The sequence below is a fragment of the Planococcus citri genome, chromosome 4, assembly GCF_950023065.1.
Source record: "Planococcus citri chromosome 4, ihPlaCitr1.1, whole genome shotgun sequence".
NCBI lineage: Eukaryota > Metazoa > Arthropoda > Insecta > Hemiptera > Pseudococcidae > Planococcus > Planococcus citri.
The window spans coordinates 27,453,563-27,470,330 of NC_088680.1; the positions used below are offsets into that span (position 1 = coordinate 27,453,563).

The window sequence follows — 16,768 nt, forward strand, 5'->3', positions numbered from 1 at the left end:
GAAAATTCGCAGATACCACCCAAAGTTGAATACTGCCCAGGCGATCTGTGGGTTATTACCAAGAATGGCTCTGCTATTGTGGTTTGGGACGAGCCAAAATTCAGCGACAACGTCGGTGTAGTCAGAATCGAAGAAAAAAGTGGCCATCATCCGGGCCAGATACTAATGTGGGGAAATTATCACGTCGTTTATGTGGCATTCGACGCATTAGGAAATACAGCAACGTGCTCTTTCAAAATTTACGTATTGGCTGAATTCTGTCCACCTTTGGCTGATCCTATTGGGGGTACGCAAAACTGCAAAGACTGGGGATATGGTGGTCAATTCAAGGTTTGCGATATTAAATGTAACGTTGGATTAAGCTTCTCCGAACAAGTTCCTAAATTCTATACGTGCGGAGCCGAAGGATTCTGGCGTCCTACCACCAATCCTAATTTGCCTCTGGTGTATCCTGCTTGTTCTCGTAAGTTTTTGAGATTTTTCAACCTCCTAGAATGTTTTTATCTATTTTAGAAATTTTTTTAATTAATTATTTTTAAAAAAATGTCATTTAGAATCGAAACCTGCCCAAAGGGTATTCAAGGTTGGTATGAAGTTCCCTACGTCAGTATTATGTAATGATGCTGGACAAGGTGTTCTAAGGCAGAAAGTTCGAGCTGCGATCAATGCTCTAAATAGGGAATGGAACTTCTGTTCTTATTCGCTGAAAGGTAAATTAATCATTTATTCAGTTTTTTTTTTTTTGGTACCATATTCGATATAATTATTTTGCACCAATATTAATGATTAATTATCGTATAATCGAATGTTCAGGTACCAGAGAATGTAAAGATTTGAACATCGAAGTGAAATGTGAACACCGTTCAACACGATCTGCCATCGACTCTGGACAATCTTACCAAGTTTCAACTTCGTTACCAGTCCGAAGGTATGTATTGCGAATATTTAAACCAATTAATCACTCATTTCCAGTATGTTGCACTATAGTTATATAATTTGAAATTTTTAAAAATCTATTTTATAGGGAAAAACGTCAAACTGGTGATACTTATGGTATCCATATATCTTTCCCCGCAATGAAGTAAGTCAGGTTGAAAAAATCGAATCGAATGCCCTTGTACTAACAAACAGCGTAGATTTATCTAAATCTCTGAAATCTTGCTTGCCCATCTCTATGTACTTTTAACATTGTAATGACTTTAACATCCAATAACGCTAATAATCCGTATGGCAGAAGCAAGAGTAATATTTTCATTCTTAAGATGATATCAATCCACGTTACATATTAGTTTTCAAGGGGGGGGGGGGGGATTATGTGAAATACACTCAAGTTACGAACTGTCGAAGTGTCGAAAAATGTTCTAGAGATCGAATTTTGGGTTGCATTTTTGTAGTCTAAAAAATTCACTTGTCTGTTTGTAGATATGGGTCTAAAACGTAAAAAAAGGGTTTATTTTGGATTATTGCAGTTGCACTATATAGGGTGGAGCTCCAAAACCCCCATTTTTAAAATGATTCGGACCCCCCCCCCCAATAAATTTAGGACAGTACTGGACACTCCCCACACTCCATACATGTATTTTTACTTCAGTTGGTCAGTTACATAATTATTGGGCTCGCTCTGGTACCCTCAACTCAAGTGTGATTTTTAGGCAAATTTAGCACAAAAATGGTTACGTCATCGTCATAAAAAAATCATATCCACAACATGAATGAGTTCGTTCCACGTCCATTGGATCAAATTTCGCCAAAAATGGCTCTTACAGTCAGATGCAGTCAAATTCAAAAGTCGCACCCCCTCCCCCTCCAATTTTGAGTGAAAATGAACTGTTGTAAAATTATTCAAAAGTGTCCTTGCGACCTATCAAAATGTGTTGGAATTTCGCGAGGAACTCGAATACTTCAACAAAAATCATTTTTGAGCAGTTTTGAAGAATTTTTGAGCCAAAAATTGGGTTATGACTTTGGGAATTTTTGAAAAAATATCATGCAATCTATTAAAAGGATTAAAATTTTGCAAAAAATTCGAATTATTTTCACAAGTAACTAGTAAGTAAGTACATATTTTTTGATCATTTTTTGGATGATTTTAAGCCCAAAATTGGGACATATTTTTCAGGATTTTTAAAAAAAAGCGATATGCAACTCATCAAGATGGGTTATAAAACCTTGGTAAAAATAAAATATTTCTATCAACATTTTTTTTGTGTGGTTTTGAAGAATTTTGAGCCTTAAATTTGTCACAATTTTTTTTGAAAATACTTTTTTGAGTATTTTTGAAAAATTTTAGCTTATGTTAGTAGCTATTTAAACAGTTATGCATTGGAATATTTTTGAAAAATCAATAAAGAATTTCTGTAGACTTGGAACCAAACAAAAAAATGATTCAAAATACTCGTGACATTTTTTCAAAAATTCCAAAAATCAAAATCCAGTTTTTGATTTTTAGTCAAAATTTCAACATACCTACCTATTTTGATAGGTCTCATTACATCGTTTTTCAAAAATCCTGAAAATAATGACAAATTTCCGACTTGAAATTCTTCAAAAATGTTCAAAAAAAGATTCGATAGAAATTTTCGAGTTTCTGCAGAAATTTTGACTCATTTTTATTGGCTGCTTGATACATTTTTCAGAAATCCTAAAAATCATGACATAGACTCAAATGTTTTCAATAATGCTCAAAAAAGTTTTATTAGAAAATTTTGAATTTCGGTCGCAATTGTGACCTCTTTTGATAGGTCGCATGACACCCTTTTCAGAAATACAGGAATATCATGACAAATTTTGGAATTTATTGCCAAATCAAATCATTTTGAATGGTCGATTTATACTTTTTTGAAAACCCTAAAAATCAGGACGAATTTCAGTCTTGAAATTCTTCAAAAATGCTGAAAAAAATTTTGATAGAAAATTTTGATTTTCTGTCGAAATTTTGAACTACTTTGACAGTCACAACTTCACAAGACACATTTCCCAGAAATCGGTGAATTCATTGCCCAATTGTGAGTTGAAATAAGTTCTTCAAAAAGTGCTTTGAAAACGTTTTTGTTGAAATTTTGAAATTTTTCGCAAAAATTCAACTCACTTTTGATAGGTTATAATTACAAAAAAATACTCAAGTTTTCAACCAGAAATTCTCACGACACTTTTTTTTTCAAAAACCCTTAAAAAAGGTCAAATTTTGGCATGAAAATTCTTCAAAAATGTTCATAAAATGCTTTAAAAAATTTTGACATCTTTTGATCATTTTTTAAAAGTCTGAGAAATCATGCCCAATTTTGGCCTCAGAATTCTTTAAAATTGTTCAAAAAACGTTTTCGTTGGTATGTTGAAATAAGCATACCTAATTTTTGATAAGTTGCACTGCGCTTTTTCAAAAATCTCTAAAATAATAATCCAATTTTACACTAGGAATTTTTCAGAAATGCTCAATAATTGTTTTTGTAGAAGTTGTTTAATTTGTGAATAAATATGGCATGAAAGTACTTGTGCTGTACCCAAACAATAATAAAACTCGAGTGGACTTCTCTCTATAACAAAATGTAGTTAACTTATTGTAGTATTGTGAACTTAGCTTTGAATTTCTAATCTTTTTCTGAAGCTTTTTACATATCATCCAATTACAAATGAATAATCAAATAACCATACTTATTAATTTGCTTTAGCATTTACCATGTAAAACTGTATCTATATGCTCTGCGTTTTCGTTTCGTAAATATTTTCGTTATGAATTAAAGCACTAAACTCGTTCTGCTTTTTACAGCGATCCTGTTCTGAATTTGAATTCGAATCAGCGTTCCAGTGTACAAACTTTACTGGAAAAATTAATTCTAGAAGAAGATCAATTCGACGTACACGACATATTACCAAACACAGTACCAGATCCAGCATCGTTAACCTTAGACTCAGATTACGCTTGTCCTGCCGGTGAAATTGTGATGGCTCCTGATTGTGGTAAGTTTCCCTCCCCTTTCCACCGAGTATTTTTTTTAAAATTTTGGTAAAAATCCGTATACTCAGCTATGATTTTATTTCTTTTCAGTGCCCTGTTCTGTCGGAACATATTACGATAAAGATGAAGAGAAATGTATACCTTGTCCCACCGGTACATACCAAAGTGAAACAGGTCAAATGCAATGTACGGTTTGTCCAACAATTGCTGGCCGACCTGGAGTTACCATTGATATCGGAGCTCGCAGCGCTTCTCAATGTAAAGGTAAGGAAATCGTTCTATAAATTCATAACCTACCTGGCACCATACCTATGCATTGTTTGTTACAATAAAAAAATGATTCTTGTTTTAGAACGCTGTCCTCCTGGTAAATATTACGACGATGAGGCTGGATTATGCCGCAGCTGTGGACATGGATTCTTCCAACCAAACGAAGGCAGTTTCAAATGTCTACTCTGTGGATTGGGTAAAACAACCAGAACAACCGAAGCTGTTTCGCAAGAAGTAATGAGCTCAAATTGAGAAATAATCTCGTATCTGAATTTGAAATTCACTAATATTAATGCAAATATTTTTACGCAGGAATGTAGAGACGAATGTGCCAGTGGTATGCAATTGGCCTTACAAGGCGATTGCGAACCTTGTCCTAGAGGAACTTATAGAACCCAAGGTGTTGAATCAGCTTGTCAAAGCTGTCCTGTTGGCAGGACTACACCTAAAACTGGAGCTAACACCGTTGAAGAATGTTCATTACCTATCTGTACTCCTGGTAAATATCGATAAAATCATAAAGAATGTATTGTGCTTTTGTATTTGCAAAATATTCATTCTTTTTTTTTGTATATTCTCAGGTACCTTCTTGAACGGCACTCTAAACTCTTGCGTACCATGTAAAAAAGGAACGTATCAACCAAACGCTCAACAAACCAGTTGTGTACCATGTCCTCCAAATACCAGTACCAAAGGAATCTCATCAACTAATAAATCAGATTGCTGGAATCCTTGCGAAACCAGATCATCAGAAATCCACTGTGATAAAAACGCTCATTGTTTGCTCATACCTGATACCAGCGAGTTCAAGTGCGAATGTAAACCCGGTTTCAACGGTACTGGCACTTACTGCAACGATTTATGCGAAGGTTTTTGCGAAAATAAGGGTACTTGCGTTAAGGACATTCGAGGAAATCCGAGCTGCCGATGCGTTGGATCTTTCATCGGTACTCATTGCGAAGATAAATCAGATTTCGCTTATATAGCCGGAGGCATCGCCGCTATAGTCATATTTTTAATTATTATCGCCCTGTTTGTATGGATGATTTGTGCAAGGTACCTATTCATATACTCGAGTTATTGAGAAAGCGTCCTCGAAGGACTTTAACGATGTATTAATTTTTTTTCTTCGAAATTCCAGATCTGAGCCTAGAAAAGAACCGAAGAAATTAATCGCTCAGACGAACGATCAAACTGGTTCTCAAGTCAATTTCTATTACGGAGCTGCTCCTTATGCCGAATCCATTGCTCCGTCTCACCATTCAACTTATGCTCATTATTACGATGACGAAGAGGATGGCTGGGAAATGCCTAATTATTATAATGAAACTTATATGAAAGGTTGGTAGTGCCTGGTTTAATGAAAGAAATATTTTGTACGTGTGGAGAATCTCATTTCGTTTGAATTTCGTTTCAGAAACGCTGCATAGCGGAAAAATGAATAACAGTGTCGCCAGTATTTATGGTAATAAAGATGATCTATACGATCGATTGAAACGTCACGCTTACCCAGGAAAAAAAGGTAAATATTTGGTCATTTTCTAGAAACTCGGTTTCAATTTTTTTCTAATTTGAATTGTATTAATATTTTTAGATAAAAGCGACAGCGAAAGTGACCATTGATGAAGATAGTGTATAAATACAATTTGAAGTCATTTTATTGATTTTTTTTTTAATTTGTATATTTTTATGATTACCTTCGTGCTCATATTTTATATTTAATCATTTTTATATACTTAAGCTTTTGATAAGTTTTTTGTTTTGTTTTTTCTTTTTTTTTCGTTTTTTTTCAATTTTTTTTTCTTTTTTAAAGTAGTGTCCACCTTTTAAAAAGTATTATTAGATTATAGAAATGAATTTATTGATTAGAGATGTTTTCTTTTCGAGAAATATTGTTCCAAAATTAGAGTAGGTACTAAATTACGAATGTACAACGACGTAAAATATTAATCGAATCAGCTTTAGTTTATTTTATTAGTAATAATTTTTTCATTAAGTCAGCAATTCTGGCTCGTTTGAACGTTCTGAAATACTAAATTGTTCAATCAGTTTTATTGAGTCAAAATTGCTGGTACTAAAGACTTTTAGATTTTATTTATTTTCAATTTAATATCGTGAATTTCTCACGATATTTTATGTGTACTTAATTTTAATAATTTGTACATAGAATTATTCTTTTTTTTTTTACTCCTACGCTTGTGATAAATATTGATTTGACCAAAAAATCAACTTAGTGTTCTTTCAAATTGCTTTTTGAAGAAAAAAAAACCAATCACTAGGTATGTAGGTAGATTCTAATGATGCATTCGCATTATTGATTGGTTTTTTAAAAAAACGTGAATTTTGTACTATTGATTTGATAATAATATAAGTTCTACTTAATATTAGAACAAAATTTTACTACAGTTTCATTACTGCTGTTGAAGCTAATTTTATTTTAGCTTCCTTTTTTGTTTATTATATTATCTGTGTGAGATTTGTATGGCGACTTTTTTACATGCATTTTTTTTACTCATTTTTTAAATTTTATTTTATTATTGATGTGTATTTCATTTATACGTACATATGAATATCGCGATAATTTCGTTTTTTATTTCAATATTTTTATTTATTTTTCAACGACGCGAATTTTTACTTGCGTTATTGTAATTTTTATTTTTAATTTAATTATGTTTCCATTTTTTAAAATTTTTATTACGATTTTTTTTAAACAAAAAGTTTTATTTGTTATATTGTACCAAGTGAAAAATGATACCGCCATTTGTTGGAAAAAACAAAATACTGGAAACCGAAAAAAAAATGTTTTTGTTGTAAGATGTGATTATGATTAATTTTTTGAATAATATTTTTGTTGTGTTTGAAGCAACGTTATGAATTGTTTTTTCATCACTCCGATCATAATTTATTATCATTAACGAATAATTATGTAGTTTCCTTTGTTTACAGTATTTTGTCTTTTTTAACAAAATCGGTTGTACCAAAAAATTAAATATTCGAAAATACGTTGTGGTTATTTATTTATTTCCTTGGTTTGCTTCAATTGCGTACCTAGAAACATGAAAAAAACCCTTTAAATGCATTACATTGTATACTTATTCAATTAATACATGATTTGCGCAATGCTACTACATTCAGAATAGGTATATATTTTCATGTATAATATTCTGCTAAACAATAATTTCTCATTTTGCACATCTCCTTATATCCTGTTGATTGAAACACGTGCAACGCAGTTTGATTAAAATCAGCCGTATAACTACAAGGTAATATATCCCTTTCAGCCATATTCTTAGCGACATATTTCAGTAACAGTCTAGCATATCCTTTATTATGGGCCTTTTCCACTGTTTGTAAAGCTATCAAGAAACCAGAATGGGATCTGAGACATCTAGTTAGTAGTTCGCCTGAGGTTTTGCAGAATACTCCATATGCTGCTTCGTCGTTATAACGTAGGCTATTTCTCAAGGTGTCGATGTGGAATGTATCCTTCATAAGCCATACTTTATAAATTTCATCAATATGTTGTTCTCTTAATGGTGCCAATTCAACTTCATCTGGGCATCTGTCACAAGATTAAATGCAGATTAAGTTCATATGTACATAATGAGATCAAATTAAGTAGGTATCTCGTATTTAGAAAAAGTCTAAAAGAAGTAGGTACTGTGCACTCAATTTTTTCAAATACTTACATTATTTCAAGTTTTAAAGCATCCTCTTTGGGCATTGAGACCATAGTGAGTGGATAAAAACGCATTTTTACACATTGATCAGATATCAGCTTTTCAACTGTGGGTATGTGTTTTTCGATAATACATTCAAACGCGGTCACATTTTTCCAATCCACTGGTGCATGCTTTAGAGATGTTTCCAGATCATTTTCGTGACTATCGAATGCATAGAAAGTAACTAATATTCCGTTGCAACCCTGCATAAAGATATAAAAGAAAAAGTTCGATTAACTGAGGGACAAAATAAGTACATGCTTACTTATTGCTAGTACAGAGACAGATTTGAGATTACAAGGGCAAGTGTACAAAGCTTACTAACTGATCTCATGATTCCAATAAACACACCGGATTCCATGCTGCGTTCAGTATACAACAAGGAGATTTGTAATTGGTCATTTTTTTGCTTCCATTTATTGCAAGTTTCGATAAAGTTGATTGCCTGAAAAATTTATAAAATGGATAAAAAAAATCGGACATCTGAACTAATAAAATATACCTAGGCGCTGAAATTCATTTTGTCGATTTTTGGTGAATTTTTGAATCTTTAAATTTGGGATAAAAATAGGGAAAAATCAAGATTTTTTCATATTCTGCAGTTTTCAAAAAAAAATAAAATAAAATAAAATAAAAAAAAACGCTTTAAGCAGGGTGAAAATTAAATTCAGCGAACCATCACCAATCGACTCGAGAGGTCGAAAATAGGCCATAAACCAAATTTCTGATTTCTAGGCCATTTTCGTAAAAAATTTTGTTTTTTTCCTCTTTTTTTGTGCAAATTTAAATTTTCAAAAATTCGACAAAAATTTAAAAATGAATTTCAGCAACTGAAATGTTGACTGTTTGTGTATTTTGGGATTCTCTATCGATTCCCCACTCAGTTCTATTTATTTATTGATGGTCTCTAAAATATTTAATGAGATTGAAAAATGCGAATACCTATATATTGTAATGTAAGTATGAATGTAGGTATGTACTTACAAACAATGACTGCGGCAGTTCCTTTTTTAAAACATGAAGGAAATTTGAAATTTCTTCGACAGGTATATCAATCAGCATTTTGCATTGATTGATAAGTACTTGCGCGTTATTTTCTGAAAAAAAAAAATGAGTACCTACATATATGTAGTTGGTAAATTTATGAATTAACGAAATAAGTATTAAGTACCTAAGTACACAGATCTTATGGTAATTTTAATCAACTTACCTAACTCAATTACAGAATGTAAATCACACAGAAACAAATTAGTATACCTTAATCTTCAGCAGTAGATAACGATGTTTTGAAACCGGTTCGCGATAGTTCTCAGTTATAGGTACATCTACACTGTATCAGAGACTGCCCTAAACTGATATGCACCAATTGTCAAATCTCCGTTGCTCTGAAAAGATAAAATATGACTGTATTCGCATTAAACATACAGCAAAACGTGATTATTCACACGTAGGTAGATGTACATCTACATACTAAGAATCTGTAGTGTGGGAACCTTCGAATGACTCATTGTAGTGCGGAAAACATATGAAGTAAAAGTACTTCAATTAACAGATAGGTCAATTCTTATCTCTCTTATACGAGTACTTGAGTTTCTAAAAAATTATTGTAACCAACTATACTTATTACATAGTTGACGAGGAGAAAGAAATAATAAAAATGTAACTTGAAATATACTCGTAGTACCTAAAGTACCTACTTACTACTCAGTTGTACCTACTTAATATCCATTCAATTCCTAAATAGCAGCCGCTATAAATGGCCTAAATCAAAAATATCTCGACTTGATACCCGCGCTTTTGAACGTTTCCCAAGAAAATAAAACTAACCCCACAAAAATCGGTTTGATATTTTAGGCACAATCCCTTCTCAAAGTTCACAGTTTTTTTCAAAAAATCTCTGCTGAAAATGTGAGGTTATGAATACGAACACCAGCTGTATTCTGAATATAGGGTGTCCAAGAATAAGAGGGTTTGATATTTTTATATACTTAAGTGAAATGGAAAAAAAATTCTCAGTCAAAATTGAAAAATTGAAAAATTGAATGACAATCGAAAAAATGTGCGTTTGAGTATTGTTTCAATACAAAGCTTCCATCACCTGCGTTTACTTATCACTTAAGTAATAAGTAAACGCAGGAATCGTGTCATTTTCCACCTGAAATCGCCCAAAATCTTCCCAACATCATTTTTTTGAGTTGCCAAGTCACGAATTTGGGGGTTTCAAATTGTCCAATAAAGAAATTAGAGTGTTAGATTGTCAAAATTTCAGTCGAACCAACTCAACTGACTCAACTGGAGACGACACGTTTATAGTTAGTAGGTATTTTGCTTGGTCAAGTGAATTTTGAAGAAATTTTTCAAGGCTACCTATCTATATTGAATTTTTGAAAATTAAACTGAGAAATTGAGTCCTTGAGTATTGATTTATCATTATTTCAAAAATAAATGTATAAGATTTTCATTAATTTACTCGAGAAAAATTCACTATACTTGGTCAAGCAATTTTTCAAGTACCTGATTGTTCATAAATATGATCATAAAGATCCATTTTAGGAACAGAAGAAAGGTACCTATTCAGCTTGAGCGAAGCGAGGGCAAAAATTTTAATGATGAGTATGTTCAAAATGCAAAAAAAATACCGTAAAAAGCATCAAAAACATAAAGAATACAAAAAAATCTCAAATCACCCAATTCACGGATCGCGGAGCACAGTTTTTGACCGCAAAACTGCAAGTTCAAATCGCTCAATTTGCGATTTAACGAGATTATCCTCGGGTAATTCGTAACACTAATGGGAGATAACGAATAAAAAAAATTAATTTGCGCTTATTTACTAGGTACAATAAGTACAGTACCTACCAATTTTCAAGCTCTCTGCGGTTGTGATAAGTACAAGACATGATAAACAATTATTTTAAAGATAAACTAATACCGATTACGTAATTTTAATACTCGTAGGTAGCCTATAATAAAGGTGATATGTTTAAAATTGAAAGTTCTCAACGAGTACATATAGGTACTTCACAGTAGAAATGTAACAGGAGTCATATTTCACATCTGACCAATCAATTAGTTGAACAAATCTGGGGGGGGGGAGTAAAAAGTTGGGAGAATTTCAGGATTTTGTTAGTACGAGCGTTTTCAGGGGTCACTCACTTAGCTAGAAATTTGCCAATATCCAGCCAATAACTAGCTTAATGAAAAATTTCTAGCTATAATAGCCAGTATTATTCTAGCCATTGAAAAAATCTAGCTCAAACCGATAGCTATTACATAACTAATGGCCATTGGCTGGAAAATTGGAAATCCTTGAAATAAGGTTCACCTTTTCAAAATTGGTAGGTAGGTACAAAATGAGTGTTTTTCTAGTGATTTTCCCAAGTGATGTTTGGAAAAATTTCAAGTGGTGCTCGAGCACTTGAGCACGGGCATTTTCGCCGCCTATGGAGTTAAGTCTATCAAAGTTAAGCTGTACGAGTATCCATTACAATAGTACCCATTTATACACTACCTACCTACCGAATTAAGTATTACGTAATCAACTGTTTTTTTGACACTTGTGAAATGCTAACTGATATGTTCATGATCGAAATGCTTCACAGAGAGATTACGAATAGATAATTATAATAATTGTTTGTTTTATACTTAGTTTTCGTATAGGTAGGTACTTCGTTATTCCTTATTAATAGTTGTTGGAAGATTTTTGAGATTACTTTGCTACACATACTTATACCTACATCAAGGGGTGTGTATTCTAATAATTTTTTCGGTTCTTTGATGAACACTTAACGTAATACTGTCGTGTCGGTGCAATCTATACTATTATATGAAATTTTAAGTACCAGTCGAATTTGCTGATTTGGTTCCGTGATTTTAAATTCAAAATTACCTAAAAAAGTTGATGAAAATTATTATAATAAACTTCACATTGAAAAAATCGTAAGTATATTTACCAAAGTGTTTCTTATTTCACACTTTCAGGATTTTCACTTTCCACCCACGTCTTAATAAAGTTGTTAGGTACTTCAGGATGGGAAAGCAATTAACTATTTTTCATTTTTTTAACTGAAGAAATCATAAAGGGAGCCTTCTTCCCAAGTTGAAAAAAAAATCAAAACATGCAAAAAAAAATTGATAGGGTTCCCGGTACATATTGAAAATCTTTGTTTCTACGCCAGAATTTTCCCAAATAATTCTTTTTTCAAGACGAAACTTCATCCAAAATGTAATACATCGATTTCCTCCTCTTCCAACCCTTCCCACATAATGCTGGTTAATTTATACAGAGGCTCCCGAAGTTGAGAAATGAAATTTAAAAATAAAATAAAATACCCATCTAGATATTTTAAAAATTTTATACTTAGTTTCTGTAGAAGAATTCAAATAGGTACCTCATTTTCAATTTAAAAAAACTTCCTTTGATCCACCAATAAAATTGTTGGCTAGCCCAACTCGTCAAGTCGTATACTGACAACTGATTTAATATCTAGTATCCAATTTTTTTGGGAGGGGGAGAGGGGCTAGTTCCATTTTCATATTGAGAGCGGGGAGGGGGTGGAGTCGAAATGATCAAGTATTGCTTTTCTGATGGAGTATGGAGATATGGATCAAATCCAAGGATTACTGCCAAGCACTGAAACTTGTCTGATTTTTAGAAATTCCAGGTACTTGATCCAAAAACTCGAAAAATTTTTCAACTTATGAGTGGATTAAGAACCTACTTTGTGAATGAATGCATGAAAATTTTTTCCATTGATGTGTTTTTAGATGGTTTCCAGGCGTTGAGAATATCAAAAATTTTCCAAAAAAGGGCGTGGAGTCATGGCTTGATTTCTGCCTCATAATTTTATTGAACTTTTCAAAATGAAAAATATTTTTTCGGAAGCAAAAAAGGATGCATCACACTTTATCGAAAAATATACCTAAATTGAAGAAAAAAATACGCCCGAGTCGTTTTTATCATTTTTTTTTCAGAGCTGTACGAGAAAAATTTCGATCAGAGTTTCAGATTTTTTTTTCTTGTTTCAGGAAATATTTACCAAAGTCAAAATGCTGATTGATATACCCGCTGAGGAAGTCTCTAATTTCCTCCAAGTCCTTAAAAAAGAACTACCTTATTCATTGTTTGTAAGTTGACATTTTTATTACTCGAAGGTAGTATCTATTTTTATACATAGAGTTATTTAAATATTGAAAAATACCTACATAGAATTCATTTTTCAACCCTCGATGTTTCATCTGGGAATCCTGCTTTAATTCATTTTATAGAGTAGCCAGATCAATCTACGTACCTACTTATATTGTTATAGGAAGGTAACTACATAATTTCAGATATAAAATAGGTAACCAACTGTGAATTTTTCAGGCAATAAACTACATCGAAACTTGTAACAAATGGAAGCAAAAAAATGACCAATTGGAAATATCCTTGTTGTACACCGAAAGCAGCATGAAAACTGGCGTGTTCGTTGGAATTCTAAAATCAGTAAGTTTAGTAACCTTTTCAATCCAGAAACATCTCCATATACCTACCTTCACATTAACATTTTTCTCTCGATAATTTGAAACTCTATGTCCATTTCTTCCACAGGGTTGTAACGGAATATCAGCTACTTTCTACGCATTCGATAATTATAGCAATGATTTAGAAATATCCCTGCAAAAAGTACCAATACATTGGTCAAATGTGACACGATTCGAAGGAATTGTCGGCAAACATACTCAAATTGCTGAAAAGCTGATATCCGACTATGGCATAGAAATGGAGTCCTTTCTTCTCACCATTGTCTCGTTACCTAAAGAGGATGCTTTGAAGCTTGAAGTAACGTAAGCGTATTACTTTCATACTTATGAAAAAAAAACTACCATGTGTAATTTGCATGGGATGGGGGGGGGGAGAGAGAGATAATTTTGCAAACTTTGTTTTACATTCAATCTTTGTATAACAGATGCCCTGATCGAGTTGAATTTGCACCATTAAACGATCAACACGCCAATGAAATTCATAATTTATGGGGACTGAAATACGACTATAGCGTCGACGCCTTAAAATACAGCATACGTTATAACAACGAAGCGGCTTACGGAGTATTCTGTAAAACATCAGGCGAGCTGTTAAGTAGATGCATCAGATCGCATACTGGCTTTCTGGGAGCTTTGCAAACTGTGAAAAGTGCCCAAAATAAAGGATATGCCAAACTATTACTGAAATATATTGCGAAGAGACTTGCTGAAAAGGATATATTACCTTGTGGTTTTATCGAAGATGATAATTTTGCTTCATTACATGTATTCCGTTCATTAGGATTCAAGGATATGTGCAAAATGAAGAATTATACCGCTCACAAAAATGATACACATTCTTGTAAAATGATTAATTAACTAGCTACCTTATTATATACATACAATGATTAAAATAATGCGAAATTTGAATTACCTACCTGTATAAGTATTTAAGTATTGTTCTTGTTTTTTATTTTTTTATTTTCCCCTAATTTTGTCCCCAGACGGTGCCTACCTTACCATCCAGCAATAGTAAAATTTAGTGAAGTAGGTATTCTATTTTTTTAAAATTAAGCCACAATTACTCCTTCTCCCCTCTCCTCACACCCCGTGAATGGGCGCTGGCTGAAAATTAATTTTATACAAAATGTGTGAATTGATTTTCTGATTGGAACCACAAGTACCTATACCTAAAAGAAAGAGAGCTAAGTCAAGATTTTTGGCTTTTTGCAAAAAAATAAAAAAAAATTGTAGTAAAACATTAACTGGCCTACTCAATCGCTTTTAGAACATTTTGGAGCCTTCGGCGTGATTTAAATTTCCGGAAGTAACGTTTTTTTTGGCGATGCCATGACCCAAAAAACACATTTTTGAGAGACAATTTTTTAAAGATGACTCACCTGAAGGAAAAATTTGAAAAAATTTCCAAAAGTAGTACCTACCTACAACTCATCTAAACGCATTTTAGAAGAAAAAAATTGTGTACTTACCGGAATTAGGTTTGAAGATGTAGCGGTTTCTAATTTTTTTTAGTCAATATCTCCCTCCTGGAGGCCAAAAAATTTTGAAAAAATTCATGTGGCGAGACTCGCGTCTCTTCTATACCTATATTATTTTGGGTGGCATCAACATTTTTCATTCAAACTCATTAAAGTAAGTATGTAAAACAAGTTTTTTAGTCATTGTGAGCAAGAAGGGCGGAATAGGGAATTTTTTTGTGTCCAAAATTTTTTTCAGAGGTATGAGAGGTACCTACCCAACAATGTTAAATCAAAATTCCAAAAACGTTTTAATTGAAAAAAAAGAGCAAGAAGAAAACTTCATCAGTGAATCACTGAAAAATATTTTGAACATGAGGAAGAAAAGAGAATGGCAATAACGATTAAAAAATTGGCTCCACAGATAAGTACTCCAAAATATTTCTTCGGTTCCAGAAATGATATCTTTCAATGTTTTGACATAATTTAGGCGTAGTATTCGAAAAGGAAATATTTTTAAAACATGAATCTTCTTAAAAATGAGCAATTTGTAAATTTTCAACCGTTTTGTAGAACTGTAAAAGTGATATAGGAGGAAAAATCTCGCTGTTTTAATCGGCAAAATCGGTATTTTTTTGTAATATCTATCAGTCGGCAAATTTTTAGTCAACCACCCCCCTCCCCCCAAAATGCTTAGTTTCGTACCCGAAAAAAAGTCTTTCAAATTTCAAATTATAAAATTCTAATTGTCAAAATATAAACCCCTTGCACAATAAAAATAGTTTTTAGTTCTCTAAAAATTACAAATTTTCAACAGTTTTCGCCCTCGCATCGCTAGGGCTTATCCCCGTTTTTTTCGAGATCAACTTTCTGAAAAAAAAACATCGTTTTTAGGCCTCTCGAAATCAAATTTACAAAAACTGCCACCCTTACTTCGCTCAGGGTCAATTTGTTTCTTGTTTTAAAATTTAAAAAAATCGCATTTGTGCCCCCAAAAATCCAAAACAGAAGAGGAAATTTTTATGAATCATATGAATATGATATCAATCGCCAAAATTGGTATTTTCCCGCTATATCAGTCAGCAAATTTCCAGTTGAACGCTTCTCCCCCTCCTCCTCTCGAAAACCCCTCCACGGTTTCATCCCCAGAAATAGGGCCAAATTATATTTTCCTCAGGTTCACGTGGGACTCGACGGCCCTGATAATTACTAGAAAAAAAACAGTAGGTTCTTCTTTTTTTGAGACCCCCTGACTTTCCTACAGAGACATCTGTGAGGCAAACATTTTTTTGGACGACTTTCAACTTGAAATGAAAGTTTCTGCTGGGTTTTTCAAATCGCAACGATGTATCGATTTTCGCGATCCACTCTTGAGTAAATTTTTGTGGAGATACCTAATTGGTCAAGGAGGAACATAAATTTTGAAGAATGTTCCATTTTGTCGAATTACCTACCTACTTGAAATTTAGACTTTGAATGGCACTATCGCTTTTGGTTTCTTGGCCTTATCTACCTACCAAGTTTTAACTCAATTCGGTCTGTGGAAGCCACTCGAAAGAAAATAATTTTTCGAACTTTGAAAAAGGGTTGCTGGGAGCCTCAGCGTTTTAATTTTTAAAACGTGTGTCACAAGAAAATATTCAAATTGTTCAAATATTGTAGGTAAAATTTATACCCAGGTAGTTAAGTAGGTACTTACCTACTATATTTTACAAATATATTATCATTTATCACGTTAAAACATTGTGAAAATAATCTGCAAATAAAATCGCGAACACAACGCAGAACCAATTAAGAAAATTGATTACATCATCGACTAATCGTTATCACTTACCTATCCG

General features: G+C 32.8%; 3 protein-coding genes across 7 annotated transcripts in view; 2 read left to right on the forward strand and 1 right to left on the reverse strand.

The window, feature by feature from the left end:
- The window catches only part of uif (sushi, von Willebrand factor type A, EGF and pentraxin domain-containing protein uif), a 106,613-nt gene extending 99,386 nt beyond the window's left edge, over positions 1–7,227 (forward strand). Inside the window, exons 48-59 of one of the 2 annotated variants that reach the window (XM_065360338.1) lie at positions 13–463; positions 555–710; positions 814–928; positions 1,025–1,081; positions 3,767–3,957; positions 4,046–4,219; positions 4,308–4,459; positions 4,538–4,724; positions 4,807–5,281; positions 5,367–5,566; positions 5,643–5,747; positions 5,820–7,227. In XM_065360338.1, coding sequence (XP_065216410.1) covers positions 13–463; positions 555–710; positions 814–928; positions 1,025–1,081; positions 3,767–3,957; positions 4,046–4,219; positions 4,308–4,459; positions 4,538–4,724; positions 4,807–5,281; positions 5,367–5,566; positions 5,643–5,747; positions 5,820–5,848 — 2,292 coding nt within the window. In that variant the 3' untranslated portion in view covers positions 5,849–7,227. The remainder of the gene's footprint in view (positions 1–12; positions 464–554; positions 711–813; positions 929–1,024; positions 1,082–3,766; positions 3,958–4,045; positions 4,220–4,307; positions 4,460–4,537; positions 4,725–4,806; positions 5,282–5,366; positions 5,567–5,642; positions 5,748–5,819) is intronic. The other variant, XM_065360339.1, reaches the window with a different exon arrangement.
- LOC135842746 (uncharacterized) lies at positions 7,226–16,768 on the reverse strand. Of its 4 annotated transcripts, none has more exons than XM_065360357.1 (6): positions 16,627–16,768; positions 9,205–9,332; positions 8,932–9,044; positions 8,273–8,392; positions 7,915–8,150; positions 7,226–7,787 (listed from the first exon to the last, which is right to left on the reverse strand). In XM_065360357.1, exons 3-6 carry the CDS (start codon positions 9,007–9,009, stop codon positions 7,376–7,378), a joined length of 846 nt encoding a protein of 281 aa, XP_065216429.1. In that variant the 5' UTR covers positions 9,010–9,044; positions 9,205–9,332; positions 16,627–16,768; the 3' UTR covers positions 7,226–7,375. The 4 variants fall into 4 exon arrangements, with proteins under 4 accessions (XP_065216429.1, XP_065216428.1, XP_065216431.1 ...); XM_065360356.1 differs by having other exon boundaries at positions 9,158–9,332; XM_065360359.1 differs by having other exon boundaries at positions 8,932–9,065; positions 9,158–9,332.
- Positions 11,651–14,499, forward strand: LOC135842745 (uncharacterized). The gene is made up of 5 exons (XM_065360355.1): positions 11,651–11,886; positions 12,976–13,074; positions 13,313–13,432; positions 13,538–13,773; positions 13,896–14,499. Exons 2-5 carry the CDS (start codon positions 12,997–12,999, stop codon positions 14,326–14,328), a joined length of 867 nt encoding a protein of 288 aa, XP_065216427.1. The 5' UTR covers positions 11,651–11,886; positions 12,976–12,996; the 3' UTR covers positions 14,329–14,499.